At 40.9% G+C, this 27,013-nt stretch overlaps 1 protein-coding gene across 1 annotated transcript in view; it reads left to right on the plus strand.

Annotated features, from left to right (window-relative positions):
• Positions 1-11,534: 11,534 nt before the first annotated feature.
• The window catches only part of MRPL3 (mitochondrial ribosomal protein L3), a 43,679-nt gene continuing 28,200 nt past the window's right edge, over positions 11,535-27,013 (plus strand). The window contains exons 1-6 of the mRNA XM_078071770.1: positions 11,535-11,810; positions 12,821-13,005; positions 14,242-14,333; positions 16,221-16,319; positions 24,079-24,178; positions 26,274-26,334. Coding sequence (XP_077927896.1) covers positions 11,719-11,810; positions 12,821-13,005; positions 14,242-14,333; positions 16,221-16,319; positions 24,079-24,178; positions 26,274-26,334 — 629 coding nt within the window. The 5' untranslated portion in view covers positions 11,535-11,718. The remainder of the gene's footprint in view (positions 11,811-12,820; positions 13,006-14,241; positions 14,334-16,220; positions 16,320-24,078; positions 24,179-26,273; positions 26,335-27,013) is intronic.

Consider the following 27,013-nt stretch of genomic DNA (forward strand, 5'->3'; position numbering starts at 1 on the left):
CATTAAATATAGCCACGGCCCAGAAATTACCACCACATTCCGTCTATGTCTCTTTATTTAATATCCGCAAGATCAGAACAAGCTTAGCTGAGCTGCCATTCTGCAGATCTCAGTTCATCCTAGGATGCACATTTATCCGTTCCAGCAAGGATAGTTAACAAGCTGGCCTGACCCTCCTAAAGAAGGCAGAACTGTGATGGTTATGAGCGAGAGCTTTCGTGTCAGGCAGAAATATGTTTCCCAGAGAATATTAAATTGAGTTACCTTCTCTGAAGCTCAGATTCCTCACCAATAAATGGAAGCAATACCCTCTACCTCTTAGAGTTCTCGTAAGGACTTAAGGAGATAATATCTTATAAATGTCAGGCTCTGGGGTGCCTGGGTGGCTCAACTTCTGCCTTCGGCTCAGGTCATCGTCCCAAGGTCCTGGGATCGAGCCCCGCATTGGGCTCCCTGCTCAGCAGGAAGCCTGCTTCTCCCTCTCCCACTCCCCCTGCTTGTATTCCCTCTCTCGCTGTCTCTTTCTCTGTCAAATAAATAAATAAAATCTTTAAAAAATAAAATAAAATAAAATGTCAGGCTCAATGGATGGCACACAGGAAGTGGTCTCTAAGTCGTTATTTATAGCATACCAGGCAAGTTGTGTAGCCTAGAAGACAAAAGCATGGCAATAATAATAATTATAATAATAATAATTAAGGTAGGCTAAAAAAAAATGCGAAACCCTGAGACATTGAATGGTCCTCGTCACAGTGACTGGCTCAGGGATGTACATGTGACCTGAGCCAGGCCAAAAAATCCCAACCCAGAACTTGCTGGAGCTCTCAGCAGAAGGTAACTTTCCTTTGATGTGGCTACACTGAGAGGACAGGAAGCTGCGTGGGCAAGAAGGCATCCTGCCACCTTGTGGGAATGAGGCCAAAACAGAGGAAAATTTTAAGAGGTAAAATAACAAAAAGAATAAGATATCCACTTGATGACCTCCATCAGCCTCTGGATCCGGCCTTGACGCTGGAATTTTCAGCCACCAAAGCCCATAAATCCCCTTTTCACTTAATCCAGTTGAAGTGGGATTTCTGTTGCTTGAAACCAAAGATTTCTAATGCAGCTTGACCTTGGGCAGACAGGGAAGATGGCAGGAGAGGGGGAGGGGGAAAGGGTGCGGCCCGGCCGTTCTTCTCTATTCCTACCAGCCACAAAGACAACCCGGTTCCCTGACTCCTTTCTGGTCGCTGAACTCTTGTAGGGAGGAGAGGTATCTAAATTAATACAATATTACTTATCCATTAATATTTTATTGTAAGTATTCTGCCTTAGGACATTGGAGAACAGGTTCATCTTTGATTTTCCTGTAGGATTTAGCACACAGATAGCAGATGGAACATAGGATTTGGAACATGGAAAGTACATGAATATTTGTTGAATGAAATGAACATTCAACCAGCCTCTACTTCCCTTCTTACATGAGAAGGAAAAGGAACAGGAGAAACGGATCGTTTGTTCCTAGACTGGATAAAATCATTTGAGTTTCCACCGCAGGGAAAGGGCAAAAGGACAGGCAATTATAGTCCTCCACCTCTGGGAAACCCACTGTGTTCCTTCCTGATAGTCTATATCTAACCACTTCTTACTATTTCCCTTTGACATTCATTATATGATGAGCCACTGCATTTTTCATTTCAGGACTAGGAATAAGAGTACTCAGATTTATACGCATGGAACAATGGAGAGATTAAGATCAAATCGCTCTCACATTCTTGGAAGCAGAAGGGAAATGGTGATTAAGGTGTTCTCTAAATTTGCTGGAAGTTTGGGGCAAGGGGAAACTGAGGGAACTTTGAGGAAGAATGGCTCCTTGTCCTGTAGGCTGACTTTTTTTTCCTTGGGAAAGACCACTCTGCTTTTGAGTCCAAGAGAGCACACATTATGACCGCCAACTATTCTGCTTGAAGCCTCCCCACTGCCCAGTACTGGGACCTTACCTGTGCCCCTGGGAGAAAGGGCCAAGTTTAGGTGACAAAATCAACTCCCCCAGGAATCCATTTCTAATGTATTCTATTTGGTTGCCTGACCAAGTCCCAAACTCCCTTTTGCAGAAGGACTTCCGTACTTGAAATGACATTTTACATTAGACACTTCCAATCTGTTGATATTTTGCTTTAAAGATCATTTTTCCCCTCTCCTGCTGGCCATAACTTAAGCAAGGAGACATTTGACAAATAACTTCTCCTTTCACTCATCCAAAACAGCAAACTGAAGGCCCAGCATCATGTAGACTGGAAAAATAGAATGGGAATTGGGAGACCTGGGTTCGAAACCAGACTGAACTAGGTCCATGGCTTTGTTAGGGATGTTTACTAGATATGTGATCTTGGACAATTTACCTAACCTTTCTGGCCACAGTGCTTTCCTCATAGATTGCTCTGGGGATTAAATGAAATAATATTTGCAAAATATTGAGCATCACACCAGACACTATATAAATGTCCTTAAAATTAAATGTATTATGAGCATTTTTCATTCCTAGTATTACTACTAGTATGGTATAACAGTAGTTTAGTTTCTGGAGAACACATGTTCTCTCAAACACATGGCTGTTCCCATCATGACTGACTCCCTTCAAGGAGACTGTTTTCCTTTACGGCAAAGTTTGCAGACCCACATCTAGCATTCTCTGTAGTGCTCCTGGACTGGGGTTTGTGAATTCCAAGGAGAAAGAAAGGGATAGAAGGAGATGAAAGGAAGAGAGAGGAGTGGGCTTGGCATGAACACCTTGTCCAGATGATGACAATGATGTCTTTAAATAATGGTAGCATTATTCTTGTACATGTTACATCTCTGTAGTCTTAAGAGGTGATCAGCAAACATGGAGATAAAGGAACTTGAGGCCAAAGAATGATGAAGAGATCCCCTAACGTCTTGTTAGGAATCTGGCATAATTGCATCAAGATGAAATTGTTCGTGGAGAAAATACCAATGGGAAAGTCAAAAAAAGGATGAGTCGAGATTTTTCATGATTATTGTAATATCTAACAGAAAGTGAATGTGAATATTTTTAATAATAAAAGTAGTCAGCACTTGTTTCGTTGTTACTATGTGCCAAGTACTGTGTTAAGCACATTGTGTGCATCATTTCGTTTAATCTGTACTGTTGCCTGGGGAAGGAGGCATTTTTTTAAATCATATTTTACCAATGAGGAAGCTCAGAGAAACTAAGTGATGCACGCGCGTGCATGGAAATAGTAGCAGCAACAGGGTCTGAACCCAGACCTTCCCACTTCTAAAAATAAAGACTGCTGCTAGCCATTACGTGGGTGTACCAAGTCCTCTGCTTCTCCTCCTGCTGGTGGAGGAGAAGGCGGAAGGAATATGTTAGACATTTGGTGACTCAAGGTCAGGCTCTCTCACCCCAGCCGTACACCTCACGATGTACGAAATCACGGCTCCAGTGTTGCCTGTACTCTGGTTGGCATGGTAATTCTGGCCACTCTCAGGATTTCACATCAGATTTCCACAGATTTCCAAATTTCTTGTTAATGAGGTATAATTCACATCCCAGAGAATTCTCCCTTTCAAAGTGTACACTTCAGTGGTCTTTGGCATAGTCACAAAGTTAAAATTTCCAACTATTTCTGGAGCTTTTATTATAAATGTAGGGTTTCTGGGACAGCTGAGGAGCTATGCATGACCCTGCCTTTAAAGAGTTTGCAGTCTTGTCGCGAAGACTCGGTTTCTAAACTTGCAGCTTCTCGCTACTTATACTAAAGAGAATAATACCATGTAAGAACATGTGTGCATAGGGTCAGGGCTAAGAGAGGAGAGGAATTCACTGCCAGGGCTGCCATTATGAGGGGATTGTCATGGAGGAGGCAGGCGGAAAGCAGACCTTGCAGATGAGGGAAAATCAAAGAGGTGATATGAGCTGGGAGGGTGTCAGAGGTAAGGGCTGTCAGGTTAAATGGCCCAAGCGGTCGAGTCTTGCCAAGCATAACTACTTGCCCTCTTGAGAGACTGGGGGAGACTTCAGTAGGAAATGAAAAAGAGACTAGATGGAGCCCAGTGATTTCAGCCAGAGATCGCCTGGTCTATTTGAAGGTAATTTATATAATAGTGACCAGCAGCAACTCTCAGAAACTCGGCGGTGACGCTCATTGGTCGCAGCGGGATGCATGCTCCATGGAGTGAAGACAGCATTTGGCCTTGGGTTGGAAATTCCTGCTTTAAAAAGCCATTTTGTTCCATTTTGAAATAAAGTGGGAGTGAAAGCCATGCCCCGTGATGCTTCCTGGCTAATAAAACTGCAAAGGCATTTCTGCCTGGGCATAAAAGATTATTTTAAGCATCATCTCCCGGGCTCCTCGGTTACTAAGGGAATCCTGTCTCAGCTCAGCCACGCGGACAGGCGAGTTGCCATGACGACCCTGCCAGGCCTGGCTGGAGTCTAAATACCACAGAAAGAGGAACCACTGTCCCTTCCTGACTCCAGAACAAGTCTGGCCACGCCCTCCCTGCCCCTCGCAGTTTGCCGCTCCTCCTCCCGGACGCAGCCCACTGCCCAGGCCTTGCCACCAGGGGACACCGGCACAGCTAGAAGGGCCCTTGGGGTCAGTGGCTCGCCCCGGTCGATGGCCAGTCTCCCCTTCTGCTCCGGAGTGTGTTGTTCACATGGGTCATATCCAAGTCCTCTTGGGCACACACAGTCCTACAGGCCTTTGTCTCTCTGAACAGAGGATGTACTAGACTCTTACCCAGAAGCTGTACGAGGGAGCAGAGGAAAACCTGGAATAAATCTGATTTTCTTTCCTGTAAACCAGCCAGACATAATCTGGAACTTTTTTCCAGGGTAAATCTGTCATGGTAAATGTGTCAGCCACTGGTCAATTCCTGCAACTACCCAGATGCTTTCCTCTCTTTCACGTGGAAATAAACATGGTGTTTGCGGCAGATTATGTCCTCAAAAGATGGCTGTCACAATGTCTCCCATCCCACCTGCTCTTCTTACAAGGTGATCTTGCCATGTTCACATTGAGGAGTGGGTTTATGTTCTTTCCCCCTGAATCTCAGCCGATTTGTACCTGAAGTGAAGGAATACCATGTCATTTATGACGATAGGTCATAAAAGGTGACACAGCTTACATCTGGTTCTCTTGAGATGCTTGCTCTTGGAACCCAGCCACCATGCTGTGAGGAAGCGCACGTAAGCCTGTGGAAAGACCGCATAGAGATGTTCCAGAGAACAGCCTAGTCGAGGTCTTGACTGATGGCAGCATCAAGCACCAAACATGGAATGAATGAGCCTTCAAATGATTTCAGCCCCTCAGCTGACATCACCTCCAGTCTTTGAGTCATCCCAGCTGAGCTCCCAAACATCAAGAAGCAGAAACAAACCATCCCCTCTGTGCCCTTTCTGAATTCCTAACCAACAGAAGCCCCACAGATAATAAAATGGTGGTTGTTCTCATGCCAAAAACTTTGAGGTAGTTTATTACCCAGCAATAGTAGCTGGAACCATGTTCTCTTTCCTTGGAATGTCCTTTCCCTACTTGGTCCCTGAGCACTCTTATTCTCCCCCTCAAGGAGTAATTCAGACGTTAGCTCCCCTGTGAGTATCCCACCTGGGGAACTTTGTACATATACCTTTGCTTTGGCACTTATCCTTTTGGTTCTTGACCTCCTCTGCCTTGCCTGCTGCACTGTGTTCTCCTCGAAGACTGAGCTTATTCTGTCTTGCTTATTTGAATTAGAAGCAAAAGAGTAGAATGACTGGAGATTTTGGAGTCAAACAGACCTAAGTTTTGGATTCCAGCTGGACTACTTACTAATTGGGCAAGTTACTTACTCTCTGAGTAGTCTCATATACAATCAATCACCTATGTAAAATAGTGACCATGTCTATCACTATTGTCAGGAGCAATCTTGATGGTATCTTTTCTGAGCCCAGTGTTTGGCATGTAAAATGCCCCATACAGAGCAGGTATTATCATTATTATTTTATATATATATATTATATAGTGCAGTATGATTTAAATTCATTTGATCATTCACCCAGTATTTGCAGAGCACCTAACATGTGCCAAGCACTATATGTTTCATAGTTGATATTCAATAAATATTTCTAACATATGTGTGTACAAAATAATGTAATTGGCAATGGACATGAGGCTTCTTACCAAGAATTCTTTTTCTCAGACTCAAAGGTAAACTTGAAGATACAACAGGGATTTTAATCTTTTTGTCACATCTCAAAACGGTCCAAAATCAAGGTCTGTTTATTCTATGAATTGTCAGCCTTTAGGACTTTGGGCTTAAATGTTTATATTCATTTTCTATTGCTGCCATAACAAATTACCACAAACTTAGTGGCATAAAATGACACAGATCTATCAGCTTATAGTTTTAGAGGTCAGAAGCCCAACACAGGTTTTACTGAGCTAACTTGCAGTTGTTGGCAGGGCTGCATCCATTTGTGGGTGAGAGCACCCACACTTTGCCTTTTCTATCTTCTAGAGACCATTCACATTGCTTGACTTGTGGACTCCTTTCTCCATCTTCCAAACCAGCAGAGGCCGGCTGTATCCTTTCCACATTACATCTCTCTTACATTTCTTTATTCTTGCAGCCGGGAAGGTTCCCCGAATTGAAATTGAGAGACTCACGCGATTACATTTAGGGCCCACTTAGATAACCCAGGATAATTTCTACATCTTGAGGCCCTTAACTCTAATCACATCTACAAAGTCCTGTTTGCCATGTAACAGAACACATTTACAGGTTCCAGGGATTCAGATGTGTGGATAACTTTGGAGAGCGTTATTCCGTTTCCTACAAAGAATTTCACTTAAAAAGCCTGGAAGGAGCCTCCGCCGGATAAACCCTGCTCCTCTACCATCTCACAGATGAAGAAACAGAGAGGGAAGTGACTTACTCAGTGTCACTTTGCTAGTTCAGTTTAGAGCGGAGGTTGGATCCCAAGTCTCTTGACTTTGAGTTCAGAATTCTTTCTGCTACTCAAAGTTGGTCTGCTCACCAGCAGCTACATACATGACCTTGAGCTTGTTAGACATGCAGACTTTCAGGCCCCACGCCAGACCTACAAAATCAGTCTCTGCATTTTATCAAGATCCTCAGGTAATTTTTAAGTACCTTCAGGTTTGAAAGGCACTGATCTAGGACTTCACAGAGCCTCCTGTTTCTTTCCTGACAAGAAAGTTGTACACAAGCAATAGGTAAGTATCTCAAGAAGTTTGGCCTCATTGCTCCCTCCTGAGCCCAACTGATTTTGATCCAGGCTAATCAAATCTCTAAAGAGGCAGATTTAACACAACCATCCCCAGTCCTTGTTTGTCTGGGGCAACCTCTGAATGCCAGGTTCAGCGTTCCAATGTCGTGCCGTACAGCTTTCTCTTCTTGAGAAAGAGGCAGTACAACAGAGAAGTTGGCACTTGGGCTCTGGAGTCACCTTGCCTGGGCGCAACTCCTAAAACTCCCACTTACTTAACAAACTTAAGGTCTGTGACCTTGGGTGAGTTGCTGCTTTTCTCTGTGCCTCAATTTCCACATCTGCAAATGAGGATGAGAATATAGTACCTACATGATAGGCGAGTAGGGACTTGACATATATAAAGCACTTAGAACAGTGCCCGCCACTCAGCAAGAGTGATGTGTTAGTTCTTTCTCATTCTTCTGGGACCCCTTCCAAGAATAATCAAAATCCCAAATGAACTCAGTCTCTAGGAATTTCTCAAGACTCTGTATCTTCTGGGCTCAGAGGAGGCACCCTGACCATGGTTCCAGGTGACAAGAATATTCACTGGTTTAGAACCACACTCCAGCCATCAGAACTACACTGGCATCGGGAGAAAGACCAGGAAAAAGGGCCTGGCTTTGGTTTAGAGTATTTGGTCCCCTCGCATGTGATGTTCCACTGTCTATCGCTAACGCTTCTGCTCAGTCATCAAAGAATTTTAAAGCAACGTAGATGGGCTTAATTACATTAAGTTTCAGAACCATTCTGAATAAAACAGAGGAGGGCAGGATGCTGAGAAACTTCAAACCCACATCACTACATGGGCACACTCCTCTTTTTCCTCCTTCTCCTCCTCCTACTTTTACTCCTCCTCTCTTCTTCTTCTTCTTTTTTTTTTTTTTAGGCTTTCCAGTATGGTCATCTCTTGGATCCCTATAATATCTGGGCTGACTTAAGAATTTATAAATAAAAATTATGTTTTTAAAAGCACCATATCGAACTTGAAAATTGTAATTTGGCCTTACTGGAGGACACTGAAACAGAATTCATCATCTTACTGAATGAGCATCTGTGGGTTTTGCAATATGGCCTTTTAAGTTTTCTATTCAGCTAGCAATGGAATCTCAATGTTCAAAGCTTCTTAAAGTTCATGTTATCTATTCCCCCATCCAATGCTCAGATCACCTTCATAACATCTTTCTTGATTTTAGAACTTGCTAAATTCTCACAGCTTTTAGAAAAATGGAAGAAAGCCAAGGATAATTTAATGGAAAGTTTAAACTCACCTCAAAAAGATTTTTAATTTCAAATATGAGGCATGTTGTGAACTAAGAGACAGCATAAATGAATATAAAATGTAAGTTAAACAACAATGAATAATTAATTAGTCTGCAATAAGCCAACCATACAGGATATATCACAAACATTATAAGAACTAACTAAAGAGGAGCGCCTGGGTGGCTCAGTAGGTTAAGCGGCTGCCTTCGGCTCAGGTCATGATCCCAGGGTCCTGGGATCGAGCCCCGCATCAGGCTCCCTGCTCCGCGGGGAGCCTGTTTCTCCCTCTCCCTCTGCCTGCTGCTCTCCCTACTTCTGTTCCCTCTCTCTCTCTCTGTCAAATAAGTAAATAAAATCTTAAAAAAAAAAAAGAACTAACTAAAGAGCCTAAAAGCAGAAACACGTAGAAAAGATATTTCTAATAAACCATTGGTTTGAAACCTACTGTGATGATTCCCCTTTGTTGGACATGGCTTCAGAAATTCAGAAATGAATCTATTCTTAATGTTTTACTTAAAAAGGGGAACATTTGTTAAATCAGCTTTTTGAATTATAGAATTGTAGTACTAAAAAGAGATTATAGAGGTTATCTTTGTTCCAATGTGGAACTGACGCCCCAGAGAGGCAAAATGGTGTCCGAGGTAGGGCAGGATCTGAAGGATGACATCAGAAAGTATAAGAATCTTGAGCATGGTGCTTGAGTGCCCTAAAGGAGTCCGGGCTGATTTCTTCGAGAACTGGGCCTGGTCATTGTCAATTAGCAGCATATTGCAGTGACAAAATCAAACATGATGCCATCTCCAGGCCCAGCTTGCAATCAGGCGATGTGTGCTACGTAACAGGAGACAAAGCACGTTTTCCTTAGATTCAGTTAAGCAGTGGTGCCTGCTAAGGGTTTCACTGACTCAAAGTCTCTACTATGGACCTGGTGAGAAATGGCACCAGGGGCAAAGGCTAGACTGAATGGCTGCTTCCTCAATACTCACAGACCACGGTGTATATGTTTACTTACTAACTTTCCCTTTTAGCCTTAGAGAGATTCTAATGCAGTATCTGTCACAGAGAGCCAAAGGAACTAAATTGCTAAGAGCACAAGCTTTGTGCTCACAGTCCTGAGATTTAAATCTTGGCTCTACCACATACTAGCTGAGTGACCTTATTTAAGGTATGTAATCTCTCTGCGATTTTTTCCTGGACTGTAAAATGGAGATAATTATAGTATTACCACATAAGGTTGTTATATAGATTAAGTGGGAAAACAAACTGAAAGAGTGAAAATGAATTCTGTTAGTAATCAGACTACAGTGTTTATAATGGAACATCAATACAAAATTTCTAACAGACCATACCCAAGGCCACACCACTGCTAATAAAGTGACTAACAGTCCCTTCTTCTGAGTGAGTTCTGCCCTCATACCAACATCATCCCAAGTCTCACTTTGTTCTTCCTGCCTCCAGAACAAAATTTCCCAGATGCCCAATTGCTGAACTGTCCTTGCTTCTTGATAGTGTCCCAAAATAAGTCCCAGCTTCCCTGATGCCAACTTAAAATCACCTGGCATAAGTCCAAATCTTATAACAAGCCCCTCCCAACTCATAGAGACATCATCAGGTGTATGCTTTCTCTTGTTGTCACAAGCTTACTAAACTTAACCTTGTATGAATTCAGGTGTGCTCCCAGTGGTCTTTAATAGATTTCCACAATAGTGAGCACATTCCATATGCACAAGAAATGCTAGCTATTGGCAGTGATAGGAAAGTCGTCTTTCCTCCAGCTTTGTACATGTACCATGCCTCGAGGTATGCTTGTTCAATGAAGAGCCTTTCTTATGTAACTGGGAAGCCAGGTAGCCTGGCTAGAATTAAGAGATGCAATTTTTCCTCCAAGGCCCAAAATATTATTTGGAAGTGTCCAGGGTAACCGCAATAGCAATTGGTTGAATGGAAGAGCAAACAAAGCAAAGATTTTGAGCCTACTGAATTCCAAGTAGTAACCAGGAATTGCCCATTGCCTGGAGATTTTAAGTCAGGCTAGCCAGATCACTAATAAAAAAAGACGGTTGAAATAGCTAAATTCTTAAGTTCTTGTTTCCAAATTTCTACAAACACCCATTTAACAAATAAGGAAATGGACTCTTGGAGAAGTAGAAGGAGTGCCCAAGGCACACGCATGCTGATTAGGCTGGGTCTGGAACACAGGACAAGGCTTTATTTCTATAGAAGGTATGTTAGCTACTTACTGCTGCATCACAGATCACCCTAAGACTTAGTCAAAATAAGAGTCGTCCTTTATTCTCTTTGGCAATTTCTTCTGGTCAGGAACCTGTGAGTTCCTTGGCTGGGCAGTTCAGGCTCAAGGTCTTTCATGAGATGCAGTTATCTGAAGGGTTGCCTGGGGACTGGAGGATCCACTTCTAGGTGGCTCACTTCTGGCTGGCAAAGAGCCTCTCCACAGGGCTGTTCGAGTGTCTGTAGGACATGACCGCTGTCTTTCCCCATAGGGAGCAATCCAAGGGACCAAGACAGAAGTAGCAGTACTCTGTATGATCCAGCCCTGCAAGCCACGCATCATCACTTTGGCCATATTCTATAGTTAATACATGCCAGCCCGGTTTCAGTGCCAGCTCTGTCCGTCTGCCAGATGTACTATTTTGGACCAGCACCAAAAGTCTGAGTCTCTGTTCCCTCATTTATAATATAAAAATAACAATTTCCTTTTGGGGCTGTTTTCAACATAAACCAGTATAACAATATCAGGGTTTGTTTAGTACAATGAGCTGCCCCACAATGCACATTAGTTAGAAGTGATTTCGCTTCCTTAAGGAGCCTGTCTCTAGTTCGCCTCATTCTTGCAAAGTTTTAACTGCAAACATCCCTTTTTTTCACCCCCTGGAGAGACAAATCAGTCGTCAGTCCCTGCCCAACCATCTACTGATCTTAACCCGGATCCAAGGTAGAACTAACCGGAGGCGGAACTCTAGTTCCAGGGATGACCCTGGTGCCCGGAATGCATTGGGAAACGGACCGGAAGTGGCTCCGGGGCGTTTTTCCGATCGCTGAGGGCAGCGGGAGACACCCGGCGGGACGCTCCCGGGAGGCTGTGGCGGACTTGCGGCTGCAGCGTGAGGACGCCTTTAAAGCAGAGCGGCGGGGCGCCCGAAAGAAGAGCGGGGCAAGCCCTCCCCGGCCACTCTATGCCTGGTTGGAGGCTGCTGGCTCAGGCCGGCGCCCAGGTGCTGGGTTGCCGCGCGGGCGGCCTGGGTGCTGCCCGGGGCTCGGCAAACAGGTGGGTGGGCTAGAGACAGGGTGTGGGGTTGTGGTCCCTGCAAAGCACAGACCTGGAACAGTGACATGGCCCAGTGCGGAGGGGTCTGCCCAGGGTGGAGGAGGAAGGGGCGCAGTACCAGGACGCAGGCACAGAGGAGTGAGGAGCGTTACTCCAAGGAAGTGCCCATTAAAGGAGTGAAGGGGTGATTTTTTGTTTTTAATGTTTATGAGCCAGCGACTGGTAGAGAGCATTACCAACAGCAATAATATCTACCAATTAGTGGGCGTTTTCTATGTACTGAGTGCTTTGTTAGGTATATTAGGCGCCTTAGCTCGTGTAGCCTCACGAGATAGAATTGCTGTTGTTAATCGTTTCACAGACACTGTCATTATTCCGTACTGTCATGATTGCAGTTTGCAGGTAAAAGGAAAGCTTGGGGAAGTAACTTACCCAAAGTCACTCAACTAATTCGTGTAAAATTGGGACTCTAACCTGGATGTACCTGACTGCAAAAGGTGGATAGGCGACAGAAAGCCTTACTTCTTTTCTGACCCTCCGTGCAAGAATTACATACCTCCTTCCCCACACAAGGTCTTCCTTGGTGTGTTCACGTGCTCAGAGATCATGTCTCTTATGGATCTTCTGAGCCTAGGCCTTGTCATTGCTGGGAAGAGGTGAGCTTATCAGAGATCCGCATCCCACATTCTGCCACCTCCACTGGATGTAAACCATTAAAGTACACATACAAATGGGTCAGCTGCTCCTGTGTCTAGGTAGGACATCTCTGTTAGAAATTGGTTTATTCCAGAGGAGAAGATGAAGACCTTTTACTCTAGAGTAATCACTAACAGTTAAAGTGTGAACCCCATTATTATCATAAGGAATGTCAGGAAAAAAAAACTTGCACAGATACCAAATCCTTTCCTAAGGCCCAGACTACACTTTCCAACTCATGTGACCTCCCTTCCCCACATTAAATGGGGGAACTTTTTATATTGTGATTTCTTTTATAATTTTTATTTTTACAGAACGGTCATCTGGCTTTTGGTTAGAGGTCTCCATGGCAGGAGTGGTACTTGGTGGGATGAGCATCTTTCTGAAGAAAATGTCCCATTTGTTAAGCAATTGGTCTCTGATGAAAATAAAGCCCAGTTAGCAAGTAAACTGTGTCCTTTGAAAGATGAGCCATGGCCTCTACATCCTTGGGAACCAGGTAGTTATTTTATATTTGATGGTTTCTCATTTCCTAGTTACTGTGTGGCTGGAACATTCAAAATCATAGTGACTGCTTGATGAATGTATCATCTCTTGAATTTACTTTTCGTGTCTTAAGTGTGTCTGTTTCATTGTGGTTTGGTTTGCAAGGTTATTTCTAGCATGCTAGTCTACTATTAGCAAATGTCTGATGGTAATCAAGACTTCCTCAAGAAGCTGTTTTGTAGGTGAAAGGAAAATCATTCTGCATATGTTTTCTTATTTCCTTCAGATAAAAAAAGTTATATAAAATAAATCAGGGAAGAAAAGCTGGAGAAGTATGATCTAAACTACACTGTGTCACACAGATGTTTTCAGTTGGAATGTTCTAGCACTCCAGGTTTGCCAAGCATAACCCCAGAATCAGCTCCTTGTGCTTTAGTAGAGTAGTAAACCCATGTGTAGCCAGACCAAAAATAAGGCCTGTCCTTATTTGAGGTTGAGAGTGGTCTTTGGTTGGGGTTTATTGTGACAGTTGAATTATATAGTGATCAGAAATTCTAGGGATGCCTGGGTGGCTCAGTCGGTTGAGCATCTGCCTTCAGCTCAGGTCATGATCCCAGGGTCCTGGGATCGAGTCCCGCATCCGGCTCCTTGCTCAGCGGGCAGCCTGCTTCTCCCTCTGCCTGCCACTCCCCCTGCTTATGCACTCTCGCTGTCTCTCTGACAAATAAATAAAATCTTTTAAAAAAAAAGTTCTTAGTGGAACAGCTTTACTAACTTAGGCAAGAAATCTAAGTGGCATGGTGGAGGCTGACATATTTGAGCAACTTGACCACTTTTGTCATCCCTTAACGCCAGCTAAGTTCTTAGAATTTGAGATGTTTTCTAATTAATGACGTTAGATATGACTTGATACTAGGAAAGCAAAGCATAATGATGGATTTGTCATGTCCTCTATTAATACCATTATTTTAAAACCAGAATATATCAGTTTACCTATTTTCTTTATTTTGTACAGTTACCATATATTTATTCATTATACAGAGATTTATTAAGTAACAGTGTGTTACCCAGCCATGGTTGAAGTCTTTTACATCTCTGAGGAATAGTAGTGTTTTACTCTATGAATATATTAGCATGTTTCTTAACTGTCTGTTGCTCATAATGAAACCACAGTGTAGAAATACTGTTGCTTCATGTTGGCGAATGTTGAAAAAGTTTGTAGTAACACTGATTTGTTTTTAATTACCAGGTTCCTCTAGAGTAGGCCTTATAGCACTCAAGCTGGGTATGATGCCTTTATGGACCAAAGATGGTCAAAAGCATGTGGTTACATTACTTCAGGTAAGAAAGAAACAGAGGATGTAACAGATCTGTATGTGTGCAAGATCTATTTGTGCAAACCTGCATGGACAGTATTTGTATCCTGAAATACATGACTGTGATGAAGAATGGGCTCATGTCAAGCATAAATGCTATTAAAGAACTTTACTTCTGTTTCAGTGAATGTTTCACTCTTGCCTGAGGGATGGCCTTCTTGACACTGGCATAAGGATAACTACAACCATGAATAAAAAAAAAGATTGTAACCTAGCTTCTCACAGCTGTACCAGTTGAATTTATAATTGGAAAAAATCTTAGTCCCATCTTATTTTCATTCTTTCAACTCAAAAATAAAATTTTGATCTCTTTGCTAACTTAGAATGTAACATTCTTGTCTGGGGAAGCAGCATTTTGTTGTCTGAGATAAGACAAACTAATGGTTAAGAATGTGGTCCCTGAGACCAGAATATCTGACTTTAGATCTTGTTTCTGCCACTTCCTCGCTATGTTCCTTGAAACATTCTGCCTCCTCTGCAAAAGATATAATTGTATTTGGTAAAAGAAATAGTTATTTCTTTTACCTACCTCAAAGGTTTTTGTGAGGGTTGCACAAAGTAATAAACATCAAACACTTATAACAGTGTTAACTGTCCAATATACGTTAGCTGCTGTTGTCTTTATGATTATTATTAGAGAAAGATTACTGAGAGAGTTAGGAGACCATCATTCCCCAAATCAGTTTGGACACCTGAGTTCATCTTTGGGGCCTAGTCTTAGACAAGTGATTAGACAGATGTTGGTGATCAAAATGAGAGCTCATGCACATAGGCCCAGGGGGCCTACAAGCCTTAGGACATTTTTATTGACTCCGAATGATCAAAGAGAAGATTACAGTTTCTGAAACTCTAATGAACTTAGGGAGCTTTCAGGAATGACTGGTGGAATTTTGCATTGGTACAACCACTTCAGAAAACAATTTAGCATAATTATGTGGTCTAGCAGTTCCACTCCTGAGTGTTAATAGAAAACTTGAACTTCATTATTTTACAACAATGTTTATAGCAGTATTGTTCTTAATACTCCAAAACTGGAAATAACCCAAATGTCCAATAGCAGAATGGATAAATAAGTCGTGGTATTCATGTAATGGAATGCTGGATAGCAATGTAAGTGAACAGAAGAGAGTTACACACAGCAATATGGATGAAACTTAGAAATATAAACAAGTGAAAGAAGCAAAACATGGAAAAGTACATACAATCTGATTCTGTTTATACAAAGTCTAAAGCAGGCAACAATAAACCACATGCTTTCAAAGGTAGCAACTGTAAGGAAAAGTAAGTAAATGATTACCATGTGTCAAGAATAGTATTTATTTCTAGGGCAGTGCTTCTCAAACTTTAGCAAGCCTTAATCACCTGGAGGGTTTATAAAACAAGGAGATTCTGATTCATTTGGTTTGGGCTGGGGCATGAGGATCAGCATTTTCACCAAGTTCCCAGGTGATGTTGATGCTGCTTGTTTGAGGACCACACTTTGAGAACCACTGCTCTAGGGGTTAAAAAAAAAAAGGTGGGGAGGGAAATTACTAGAAAGAGACAGAGGCTTTGTGGATTCTACTTCTTGACCCCGGTTGGTGGTAAATGCATATTTTCTTCATAAATACTCATTCTGTTGTATATTTATGTTTTAGGCACTTTTCTATATGTGTTGTCTGTATGCTCTGTCTGTGCTTGACATTTTTTTTTTAAAGTTTACTTCTATATTTTAAGATTGTGATTGGTGTTAGAGGAATGATGAGATAACTTTAGGGAATTCCTAATTGTCCTGTGGCTTCAGTGTGACAGGTATGATATGTTAAAGTGTATCTTAGCACATACTTAGTTTTTTTTATATTTGTTTCCTTAGGTACAAGACTGTCATGTTCTAAAATATACTCCAAAGGAAAACCATAATGGAAAAATGGCAGCCCTAACTGTAGGAGGAAAAACTGTATCACGTTTCCATGTAAGGATGTGTTTTCATTCTTTAGAAGAGTACATTTCATTAGTTTCAGATCTGAGTTCTTTAGGTTTTGAGGCTATTCCATAGTCACAAATTTGTGTTTATCCATGAGGTACATTATGGATTTGAGGGAAGGCAGTCTAGTGAAGCCATTGAGCCCGGGATTCTGAGAGAATTTGAGTTTGTTCCAGTACCTCTCCTCAGTATTTGGAACAGTAACTTTACCCTCTAAGCTGAAGTATTTGCCCATCTGTACAATGGGGATAAAAATACTACTTACCTAAGAGGTTTGTTACCGGGATTAATAGGATTTTTCATATGTGCCTAGCATGTCACAGACACTTAGTAGATGGTAGCTATTTTGTCATTTATGTTTAATTTCTCATTTTTTTCTAAGTTGTCTCAATACCTGACACCAGCAGCATGTGGGGATTAATTTGTATATATTAGAAAGAACTTTCTTTGTGTGTGTAATTTTTTTAATCTGAAATCATCACTATAAATATGAGAATACGGTACAGTATATCATACAATCAGTAAGTTGTTTTTATTTTCACTGTTGTACACTGTGTATAGCGACAGGGAAAGGGCAGTTTTGGAGGAAAGACGTGTGTGAGGTGTTCACAGAAAATTCAGGTGGAGTTGTCCTATAAATAGTGGGATATACTGATTGGTGAGTTCAAGGTGGTTAAAATCATTGGAGTCCTATAGTTTGATAGGACTAGAGGCCATTTAGGCCTGTCTCCTAAGTGTTAGAGAAGTTAGCTACTTTGCATATTATGGTAGTATAGTCTATATATATTTTAGTCTGCTATTGATTCTTGACAGTTTATTGCCTAATAATTTTAGGGTTTAAATAGTTTCACAGTAATGAAAAGCACAGTGAGGTATTTATGAAAACTGTAAAAAAAATGTCAGATTTTTTTCAAATGTTTGAATTTTTTAAATGTGTAAATACATGCTAGTCTTCATGTGAATAATTCTTTGATTTGATAGGTGCCTGTTTTCTCATTGATTGTACTTCTGTGCTTTTGTTATGTTTAGCACAATCATCTTTATTTTCATTACCAATTTTGTAAATTCATGACTTTATTGCCTTGATATTTGTAAATCAAACATGATGTTGGGGTAATCCATTCTTGCACCAACAGATCTGTAAACATTACTTTCCAGAACTATGAGATAGTGGAAAAACAAGTGGATGTGGGGGCAGAAGAGCTGAGTTCTAATTCTGATTTCTCCCATTAGCTCCCTTCACTCCACTTTTTTTAAATATCCATTTTCTTACACATAAAAACAGGGAATTGGACTTGATGGTTGCTAAATCCTTTTAGTTCTGAAAGTCTCCTTTGGTTCTCCAATATCTTAGTTCTCAAGAAAAAAACAAAAGTTCCCCCCCAAAATGTATTTGGCTGCTCAATTTATTCCATTTTACTTAGTGAGGAAAATGTCCTACAGAGTTTATGAATACTAATAATTAAAATATTTCAGAAATGGGGAGCCTGGGTGGTTCAGTTGCTAAGCGTCTGCCTTTGGCTCAGGTCATGATCCCAGGGTTCTGAGATGAAGTCCCGAGTCTGGCTCCCTGCTTAGTGGGAGCCCGTCTCTCTGCTTGTGCACTCTCTCTCTCTCTCAAATAAATCTTTAAAAAAATTTCAGAAATAATAGTACTTTCATACTTGAGACTGTGGTCTACATATTTTCAGCTTTATTCTCTTTAGTGAATATACCACACAGCAAGATGATTTGGATGCCTTATTATGTTGTGGTGGATTTCCACCCACTTACTTACACACATTTTTTATTTACTTCTCTGGTATGGAGAGCGCTACAAGGGTCTTTCTTGTTCTTCAAGATACACATTTTCTAGGGGTGCCTGTGTGGCGCAGTTGGTTAAGCAACTGACTCTTGGTTTTGGCTCAGGTCCTGATCCCAGGGTTGTGGGATCGAGCCCCCCGTCAGGCTCTGCCCTCAGCGTGGAGTCTGCTTAAGATTCTCTCTGCCACTCTCCTCTGCGCGCACTCTCTTTCTAAAATAAATAAATCTTCAAAAAAAAAGAAGACAATAAATTTTCTAGGTCCAGAGGACATGTATTACAATATTAAGAAAAAACTTTGTCTTTGAATGACCTTTCTTCAGAATTAGATGTGAAAATGAAGTTTTAGAATTCTTCATAAGTAAAGAATTTTGGTTCAGAAAGGAAAAAGATTTTCAAAACTAAAAATATGCAAACTTCCTCTTGCATATTGTAACCCTCAGAGAAACTGCAAGTAGATTGGTTATAGAAGGTTTTAAAAACAAATATACTGGGGCGCCTGGGTGGCTCAGTCGTTAAGTGTCTGCCTTCGGCTCAGGTCATGATCCTAGGGTCCTGGGATCGAGCCCAGCGTCGGGCTCCCTGCTCCACGGGCGGCCTGCTTCTCCCTCTCCCACTCCCCCTGCTTGTGTTCCGTCTCTCGCTCTTGCTGTCTGTCAAATAAATAAAATCTTTAAAAAAAAAACAAAACAAATAGACCTTTGAATATAAAATATCAAATAGTTAAGTATTCTAAAATGAATTGACTGAATCAGTTTTACTTATAATAGGGCTAGAACTGTTTTGTTTTGTTTTGTTTTACCCTGTAAAGAATTTAGGCCTCCCAGAAATTACACTGTTTTGCTTTTGCTATTTTTGTAACTTATTATAAATATAAACATAGGAAGTTAAGTGGCCTTAAAAGTTGATTAAATCAATTCATCTTAGGAGCAGAGAGGCATTTTCATTGTGAGAAGGATAATTGCAGAGAACTTTGAAGAGGGAGAAAAAAAATGCAGCCTCATAGATGGGATTATCCAAGTGTGACACTGCTGTCAGTCTTTTAAATTGCCTTTTGAAATCATTTATTTGGAAGTTAAAAAAAAAAAAAACTTCAGTTACACTGCTGCTGCTTTCAACTCAACTTGAGCATTTGGATTTTCTCATGACTGATACCTAATTAGTTTTATGATATTTTGATTTTTAAAAGAAAAAATTAAAGTATTCAGTTATAGTGAAATTGGAATATAATCAAGAGTATGTATTACCTTTTATGTCTCAGTCTGTAGTTACTTAGATCAAGATGTTTATCTTATCTGTGTTGTGTTTCTGAAAAGGTAAAAGTTTTTTCTTAGAAGCTTCCTCACATACTTAGAAACTGATATTAATAAAAGAATATGCTTTTAAAATCATCAGGTAGAATATGTGAATGTCAAAAATAAATTTAAAGTGTTCTAAAATGTAATAAATTTAAATCTGATACATCAGGAAAATAATTGCAAGGAGGCACATTTTTAAATGAGAACTTATGTGTTTGCTTTTGATGTGAAGGAAGTGTGCATGGTTGAAGATGAAAAGTAGGGGCCTACGGACACCTGGGTGGCTCAGTCAGTTAAGCATCTACCTTTGGCTCAAGTCATTGATCCCAGGACCTGCGTCAGGCTCCTTGCTCAGCGGGGAGTCTGCTTCCCCCTCTCCCTCTGCCCTTCACCCTGCTCGTGCTCTCTCTCTCTCCTCTGACAAGTAAATAAAATCTTTTAAAAAAAGAAAAGTAGGGGCCTTGATAAGGGTGGTGTTGACTATCAGTGTTAGATTTCAGCATGTGGGAGGCAAAACTATAGGGAATGACTGGGATGAACTTATGTTATTACTCTTGGAGGAAAGGAGGAAAGGATAGCTTCTTGAGGGAACACTGTAAGGTACAAAACAACCTTTCGTGGGCATCCAGAGCAGGGCTTCTCAGCGTCTGTTGCATGGGTCCACTGGAGGGCCCCAAGGACATTCCCAGGGCTTGTGGGCTGATCCAGAAATTAACTTTCTATGCTTACAGGCCAGTGCCACCCAATTTCATGTCAACCAAAGGCAGCCTTCTCAGTAAGTTACAAAGTGGCACTAACAGTTTACATTTTAAACTGAAATCATCAAGTAACTGAAGATTGCTACATATTCATATAATCTATAATTAAGACTGGCTGTGCAGATACACCATTGGATTGGGGCAGTGATGCTTGGTTATCAGTACATCATCAGCATCGTCTTAAGTTGGTTAGGGTCTTTCAATTGCTGCTGTTCTTGCTTTTTTTACTACAAATTACTCTTGGTTTGGTTTCATAGTAGTTTAGTTTCTTGAAGATTTGTTCATCCTCAGAATAAGATCTTTATTTTAGGCCTACAATTTTTTAATAACTAGACTTGAAGATAACATTGTAAACACAGTAATGTCATGTGCTAAGAACTGATGCAGCAGCAAGAGTGGAAAGGTGTGGTGACTTGGAGAGGCAAACCAGGACCTCACACCCAAATGGATGTCTGTCCTCCATCTTTTGTGTCTTCACCATTCATTTAGCTCACTTCTGCAGTGTTTGACTTGCCACTGTGCTTAGCTCTAAAGTTGTAGACACAGGTGAATAAAACAGTTCGCCATCCAGGTGCTCCAGCAGGCGGGCAGACATTCGTGTAAGTTGATAAGTGTTAAGGTAATGTGGACAATAATTGAGATACAGGCAAGGTCTAGAGATAGCATAGACCAAGGAGTAGTCTGCTCTGGCAAGGCTGCCCAGGCAGGAATCTGGACAGGAAGTATTACTGGAGCTGAGACTAGACATATATTTAACAGATTTTTGATGAGCTTTGGAGGTACAGGGGTGGGGAAGAATTACAGGCCGAGAGACGGACATAGGCAGACATAGGTAAGCGTACATAGAATACTGTGGTTCCTTGGGGACCTGCAGGTGCTTCTTTTGTGATGAGAGGGGAAGTTGAAGGGGAAAGAGCATCAGGAAGATAGACACACCTGTGCTGGTTATAGTTCCATGAAAGAGGCACTCTTCACATCAGGAAATATAAAGTGGTACAACTTTTTTGTCAAGTCTTCTAGCAGTCTGCATCAAGAGTCTGAAGAGCTAAGAAAAGAAAAAAGACGCAGGACATTATTTTAAGGAAATGAGATATTCATAAAGTTTTCTATTCAAAGATGTTTTTTATTCAAGGATATTTACAGTACAGAAAAAAGGGCATGAGTGGAGGGAAAAGCAGGCAGCAGGACCTACCAGGAGCTGGGGATGTAGCAGCAACTAAAGTTTCTGTTCTCAAGAAGCTTACATTTTGGACGCCTGGGTGGCTCAATTGCTTAAGCGACTGCCTTCGGCTCAGGTCATGATCCTGGAGTCCCGGGATCGAGTCCCACATCGGGCTGCCTGCTCAGCGGGGGGTCTGCTTCTCCCTCTGACCCTCTTCCCTCTCGTGCTCTCTGTCTCTCATTCTCTCTCTCTCAAATAAATAAATAAAATCTTAAAAAAAAAAAAAAGAAGCCTACATTTTGGTGGGATTGGGGATGAAACAGGGAGGCCGTGGCTTAGAAGATAAACAAAAAAAAACTTCTATTTGTATCACAACAAATAGAAGTGCTTTGTAGACTAATAAAGTAAGCTGAGGGGATTGCAAGTGACAAAGTGGTGCTGTTTTAGATAGAATAATCAGGAAAGGTAAGTTAATATTTAGATGGAGGCCTGAATAAAATGTGGGAGCAAGTCCTGCAAAAATCTGAAAAGCATTCCAGGCAGGGGGAATAGTATGTGCAAAGGACCTGAGATTATTGTTTATTTTTATTTTTTTAAATATTTTATTTATTTATTTGACAGAGAGAGACACAGCAAGAGAGGGAACACAAGCAGGGGGAGTGGGAGAGGGAGAAGCAGGCTTCCCACGGAGCAGGGAGCCCGATGCAGGGCTCAATCCCAGGACCCTGAGATCATGACCTGAGCCGAAGGCAGGCGCTTAACGACTGAGCCACCCAGGTACCCCCTGAGGTTATTGTTTAATGTGTTCTTGGAATGTGAGGAATGCCTTGTACCTGAAGCAGGGTGAGCCGGGAGGAGAGTAGTAGATGAGGTCAGATTGTATAGAACCTTGTAAACCATGTTAAGGATTTAGGATTGATTCTGCATGAGATGGAAGCCATTGTGGAGACATGATTTAGCTTGAGTTTTAAAAGGATCATGCCAGCCTGTGACTGGAGAATAGACCATAGGGTCAGGAGTGTGGAAGTTTGGAGACCAATTAGGAGGCTATTAATATAATCCAGGCAAAAGATGGTGGTTTGAGGTGCAGGGGAGAAGTAATTGATGTGGGCTTTATTTTTAAATAGAGTCTGCAGGAACTGCTGGTGTGTGGGACATGGGATGTGACAGAGAAAAGAGTCAAAGGTAACCACAAGATTTTGGGTCCAAGCAATAGAAGTATGGAGTTGTCATTTATTGAGGTTTGGGAAACCAGAGGAAAGCAGGTTTCTGGGGCGGGGGAGTTGAGTTCCATTTTAGACATATCAAACTTGAGTTGCTGTATGACATCAAAGTGAGATACTGAGTTAGCGGTTGGACGAATGAATTGGTAGTTCAGAGTAGAATTTGCAATGGAGGTTAGAAATGTGGGATTGTTAGCATATGAAAGAACAGAGAGAGTGCAAGTCTCAAGGAGAGAGTGGTCACCTGTGCCAGGCATTCCTGGTAGAGCCAATGAGGTAAGTATTGACCTGTGTATTTGACCACATAGACATGGTTGGTGACCTTGATGAGCACTTTGCATTGACTATTTAGGGGCTGCAAGCACCGGATTAAAGTGGGTTTGAGAGAATGGGAAGATAGAAAGTAGATTCAGCAGAAGTTTTTCAAGGAGCATTGTCATAAGGGGGAATGGAACGGAGACTATGTGGTCAAGGGAAAGTTTTGTTTTAATGTGAGTTATTGTGACATCTTTGTATACTGATAGGATAATTCCAGTAGAAAGGGGGAAATTGGTGATTCAGAAGGCAGTGGAGACAATTTCAGGAGTAAAGCCATTGAATAGGTGGGAGAAGGGTGGGATGAGTACATAGTGAGGGATTTGACTTCTAATAAGAGCATGGACAGCTTACCTGTCATTGTGATTTCCAGCCCCAGTTTCACATCAGAATCATAGGGAGTGCTTAAAAAACACACTGACACCTGGATGACACCTTAGATCAGTGAAGCTGCAGTCTCCAAACAGAAGGCCCTTGGCATTGGCATTTTCTAAAGGTGCCCCATGTGCATCTCGTGCAATCTGGTGGGGGATGGGGGATGGCAGTAGGTAAGTGCTTGTGCAGGAAGTTTGATTGGGTGATAAGACCTTGGGGAAATGCTCCTGTTCTTCTGGTTTTTTAGTGAAATCTGAAGCAACATGGTCAGCTCAAAGAGGGGAGAAGGAGGGAACAGTGCTGGAGGTTTTAAAAGAGATTGTGAAAAGGGGCTTTGGAGAGTGTGAGAGGGATTTAAGTAGGGAAATGTAGGTTGGCCAGACCACGTTTGGGACTCACTTTGAAGTTTGTGATCATACATTTGAATGTGACCTGGTATGTTTTCTTCCAGCTGCTTGGAAGCAGGTGCAGAGTAGACAGAGTTGAATTTCCCAGGATTGGGGTTCTTGATATTTAGTCTCCAGTCAGAATTCAAGTATGAGCACAATTCTGTTTCTTTTCCTACAGAATAAAGGTCTTCCACCATGTAATGTATATGAGCTCCGCCATGCACCTGGTTGGATCCTGGGTGAAATGGATTATAGATAAAAATCTCACCTCCCTTAAATAAGAATATGGTGCTCTTTATTCATTAGGGGAACAGAATGCTCTTAATGATTTGTTCTCTGGGTTGTTAAGGACTTGGTTTAGATCTCTGTGCATTGAACTCCACCTTTAGTATAATGGGTTACTTATGTATGCTGCTTTTCCTCTAGAAATCTACGTCTATATTGGAATTTTACCAAGAACTTGGATTGCCGCCAAAACAGAAAGTTAAAATCTTTCATGTAACAGATAATGCTGTGATTAAGCCAGGTAATCTGAGGCTGGGGAGAGGAGGGAGACAAAAATACCCAAATATGTGATTTGTTTAATGTTAGGCCTTTCAGTAAAGCTGAATCCACAATACAAAGTCCTAAACATTTATTTTTAAATACGAAGTGGTATCTGATTTAATCACTAGGGACAAACAAGCCTTTTTCTTTTTTGACTGGAAAGAACTGTAGAGAACTCTTTGTTTTCATTAAAGAGGGAGGAGCGCTTTTGTTTTTAATGTACAGAGAGTTTCACATTTGGAAAAGCCACTCCAGATAAATACACTAACTTTTATTTTTTTATTTTTTAAAATACACTAACCTTTAAAATGTGAAGTTCACTCTGTGTAGGCTGTCATTTTAATGAGTGAAAAATAGCTAGACTCTCACTGAGATAGAATTTTCATGAAACAGGAAAGTGATTGACCATAGCACCTCGATGTAAAGATTCTAACTTAAAAATTTTGAAGTATTTTACCTACTCCCTGAAATGTCAAAAAGTAAGATTTGGCAGCATGGTTTTATTGGTTTATGTAGTCAACAGCATTTCGCATCTTTGAACTTAAGAAAAGCTTCCTGATCTCTTGAACTTGAGTTCTAACAAGTAGATAGTGGAAGGATGTTTTAAGATTTGGTATTTTAATATCTGAACTGAATTTCATGAAGTAAGTAAGCCTTATTAATTGGAGTGATAGAGGATCAGCCTTGATATAAGCTAGAATTAAAAGTATTTATTGAAGTCTAAGTTTTGTAGTTTGAAGCTAAAGTGAATGGAATTAAGGTAACAAGTATAAAAGTTAAGTCCCTGTTAACTTTTGTTGTAGCTCAAACTATGTGGAATTGATTTTGTGGGTGAAAAGTGGTCAGGTATCAGCAGTTCAAGTCATTCAACCTCCTGGAAATTCAGTCAGTTTTAATCTCCCCTATTTTTCTTAATTCAGGGTTTTTCTTTGCCCATAAAAATCTAGGTTAGGTCCTACCCTCTGAAATCCCATAGTACCTTACTCCCTGTTTTAAGTAAGCCATAATTAGCATTCAGTTGCATTCTCTACTCTATTGATTATGGCTTTTTTTTTTTTTTTTTTTTTTTGAGAAAAAAGTCTCTTCTTTGATGATGTTAATGTTGAGTCTTAGATAAATTCTTGAGGTCAGGAGCTTTGTCTTACCTTTTATATTTCTAACTGTGCATATGGTAAGTGCCCTATTAAATATTTGCAGATTGTCAAATTAAATAGTTCTCATAGTGTTAATTCCAAATTGTTACAAACAAAATGTTGTGAAGGGCTTTCACTTACAAAATTCCTCTAAATAACATGTTTTTCCAGTGCCTTTTAAGTAAGATTCTATTTACATACAACTAGTTTTGGAAATGTTAGTATATAAAACTAAGGGTATCAATAATGACAATTTTTCAGGATTCAAAATTATCCAGGCATGTGCTGGAATAACAGGAATTTATTGGCACAGTGACCAATCTACCAAAAATCTGATATATATGGGCTTTATGTGGATATCACACATACTGTAGTCACTGCCCAGTATACAATGGACCTGGCATCAAAACAGTTAAAAGTTAAAAAAAGTTCCTATTTTTGGATAACTTATCTCTAATGGTTAAAAAAGATTTGATCCAGCCGCAGCGTTTTTTGAGTCATTCTTTTGTTTTTATTTTGTTATATGAAATAGGAAACGTATCTTAAGTCAGTATATTATTATTCACTAAAACAACAAAGAATCATCAAATTCGTGTATTTACCAGCAAGAACAGTGTGTTTGTCTTGTGAATTGCCCATTTCAGCCAGTACCACGTTGCCTCTGTGAAGGCACAAGCCCATCAGCTACCCATGGTCTGTTAGCCTGACTCCAGCACCGTGGGCCTTGTCCTGGGACATGTTGTTCTTCAGCCCATGTACAGTCCGTTGAGGCATGTTTGATGAACAGTTTTATTATTTTATTGTTGATGTTTCTAATAATTATAATTGTGAAGAGAATCTTCTACTTTTTTTGAAATCTGACAGGCTTCCTAGATGTAGTTTATGTTTAGTGAAGTTGGGCTGACAAATTTCATATCGATTGTTTGTTTTCTTTTCATAAAGGCACCCCTCTTTATGCTGCTCATTTTCGCCCAGGACAGTATGTGGATGTCACAGCCAAAACGTAGGTCCACATAACAGGTTCTTTTCCTTTTGTTTTCCTCATATATTAAAACGTAATGGAGCGAGTGAAAGTATAGTCTTTCAAGGCAGTGAATAAAGATTAAGTAACCATTATTCTTATTTGTAATTCTATGATGTTACTGACTATACTAGATTTTGAATTGCACTGAATTAGTTGTATGTGAACATCAAGTTACAGGTTTGAAACTGAGATGTATGCTTCTTGAAATGGGACTACAAGAAAGGTCACATTACTTAGGTTCTTTGTGGGTTGGGCCCACTTCTATTTTTAAGACCAAAGGCTATATACAGTTTGATGGTGATCTATAAATGAACAATGCTATGGAGTTCTTTTGAGATTGTGTCATCTAGTAAATGCTGGTTCTTTCCAACTCTAGGAAACATACTGTTTGTGATGGTTGTTGTGCTTAAGGTTCCCCTAGGGTAACTGTAAAACATTTTGTTAACTGTGTTAAGAGCCTATCCGAAGCAGGAAGAAGTAGTGTTACACCTTAAGCCTCTGGTAGCATGGCATTGTCTCTCAGTACTAGACAAGTGAGACAGTGAGACTTCATAAAAACAAGATATGTTTTATCTGCAAACAAGGGTTTAATTTGGGAGAAATCAACACTTAATTACACTTAATCACACAAACAGAAATGCTGACTTTGAGTCATATT

This window comes from Halichoerus grypus, chromosome 1, assembly GCF_964656455.1.
Source record: "Halichoerus grypus chromosome 1, mHalGry1.hap1.1, whole genome shotgun sequence".
NCBI lineage: Eukaryota > Metazoa > Chordata > Mammalia > Carnivora > Phocidae > Halichoerus > Halichoerus grypus.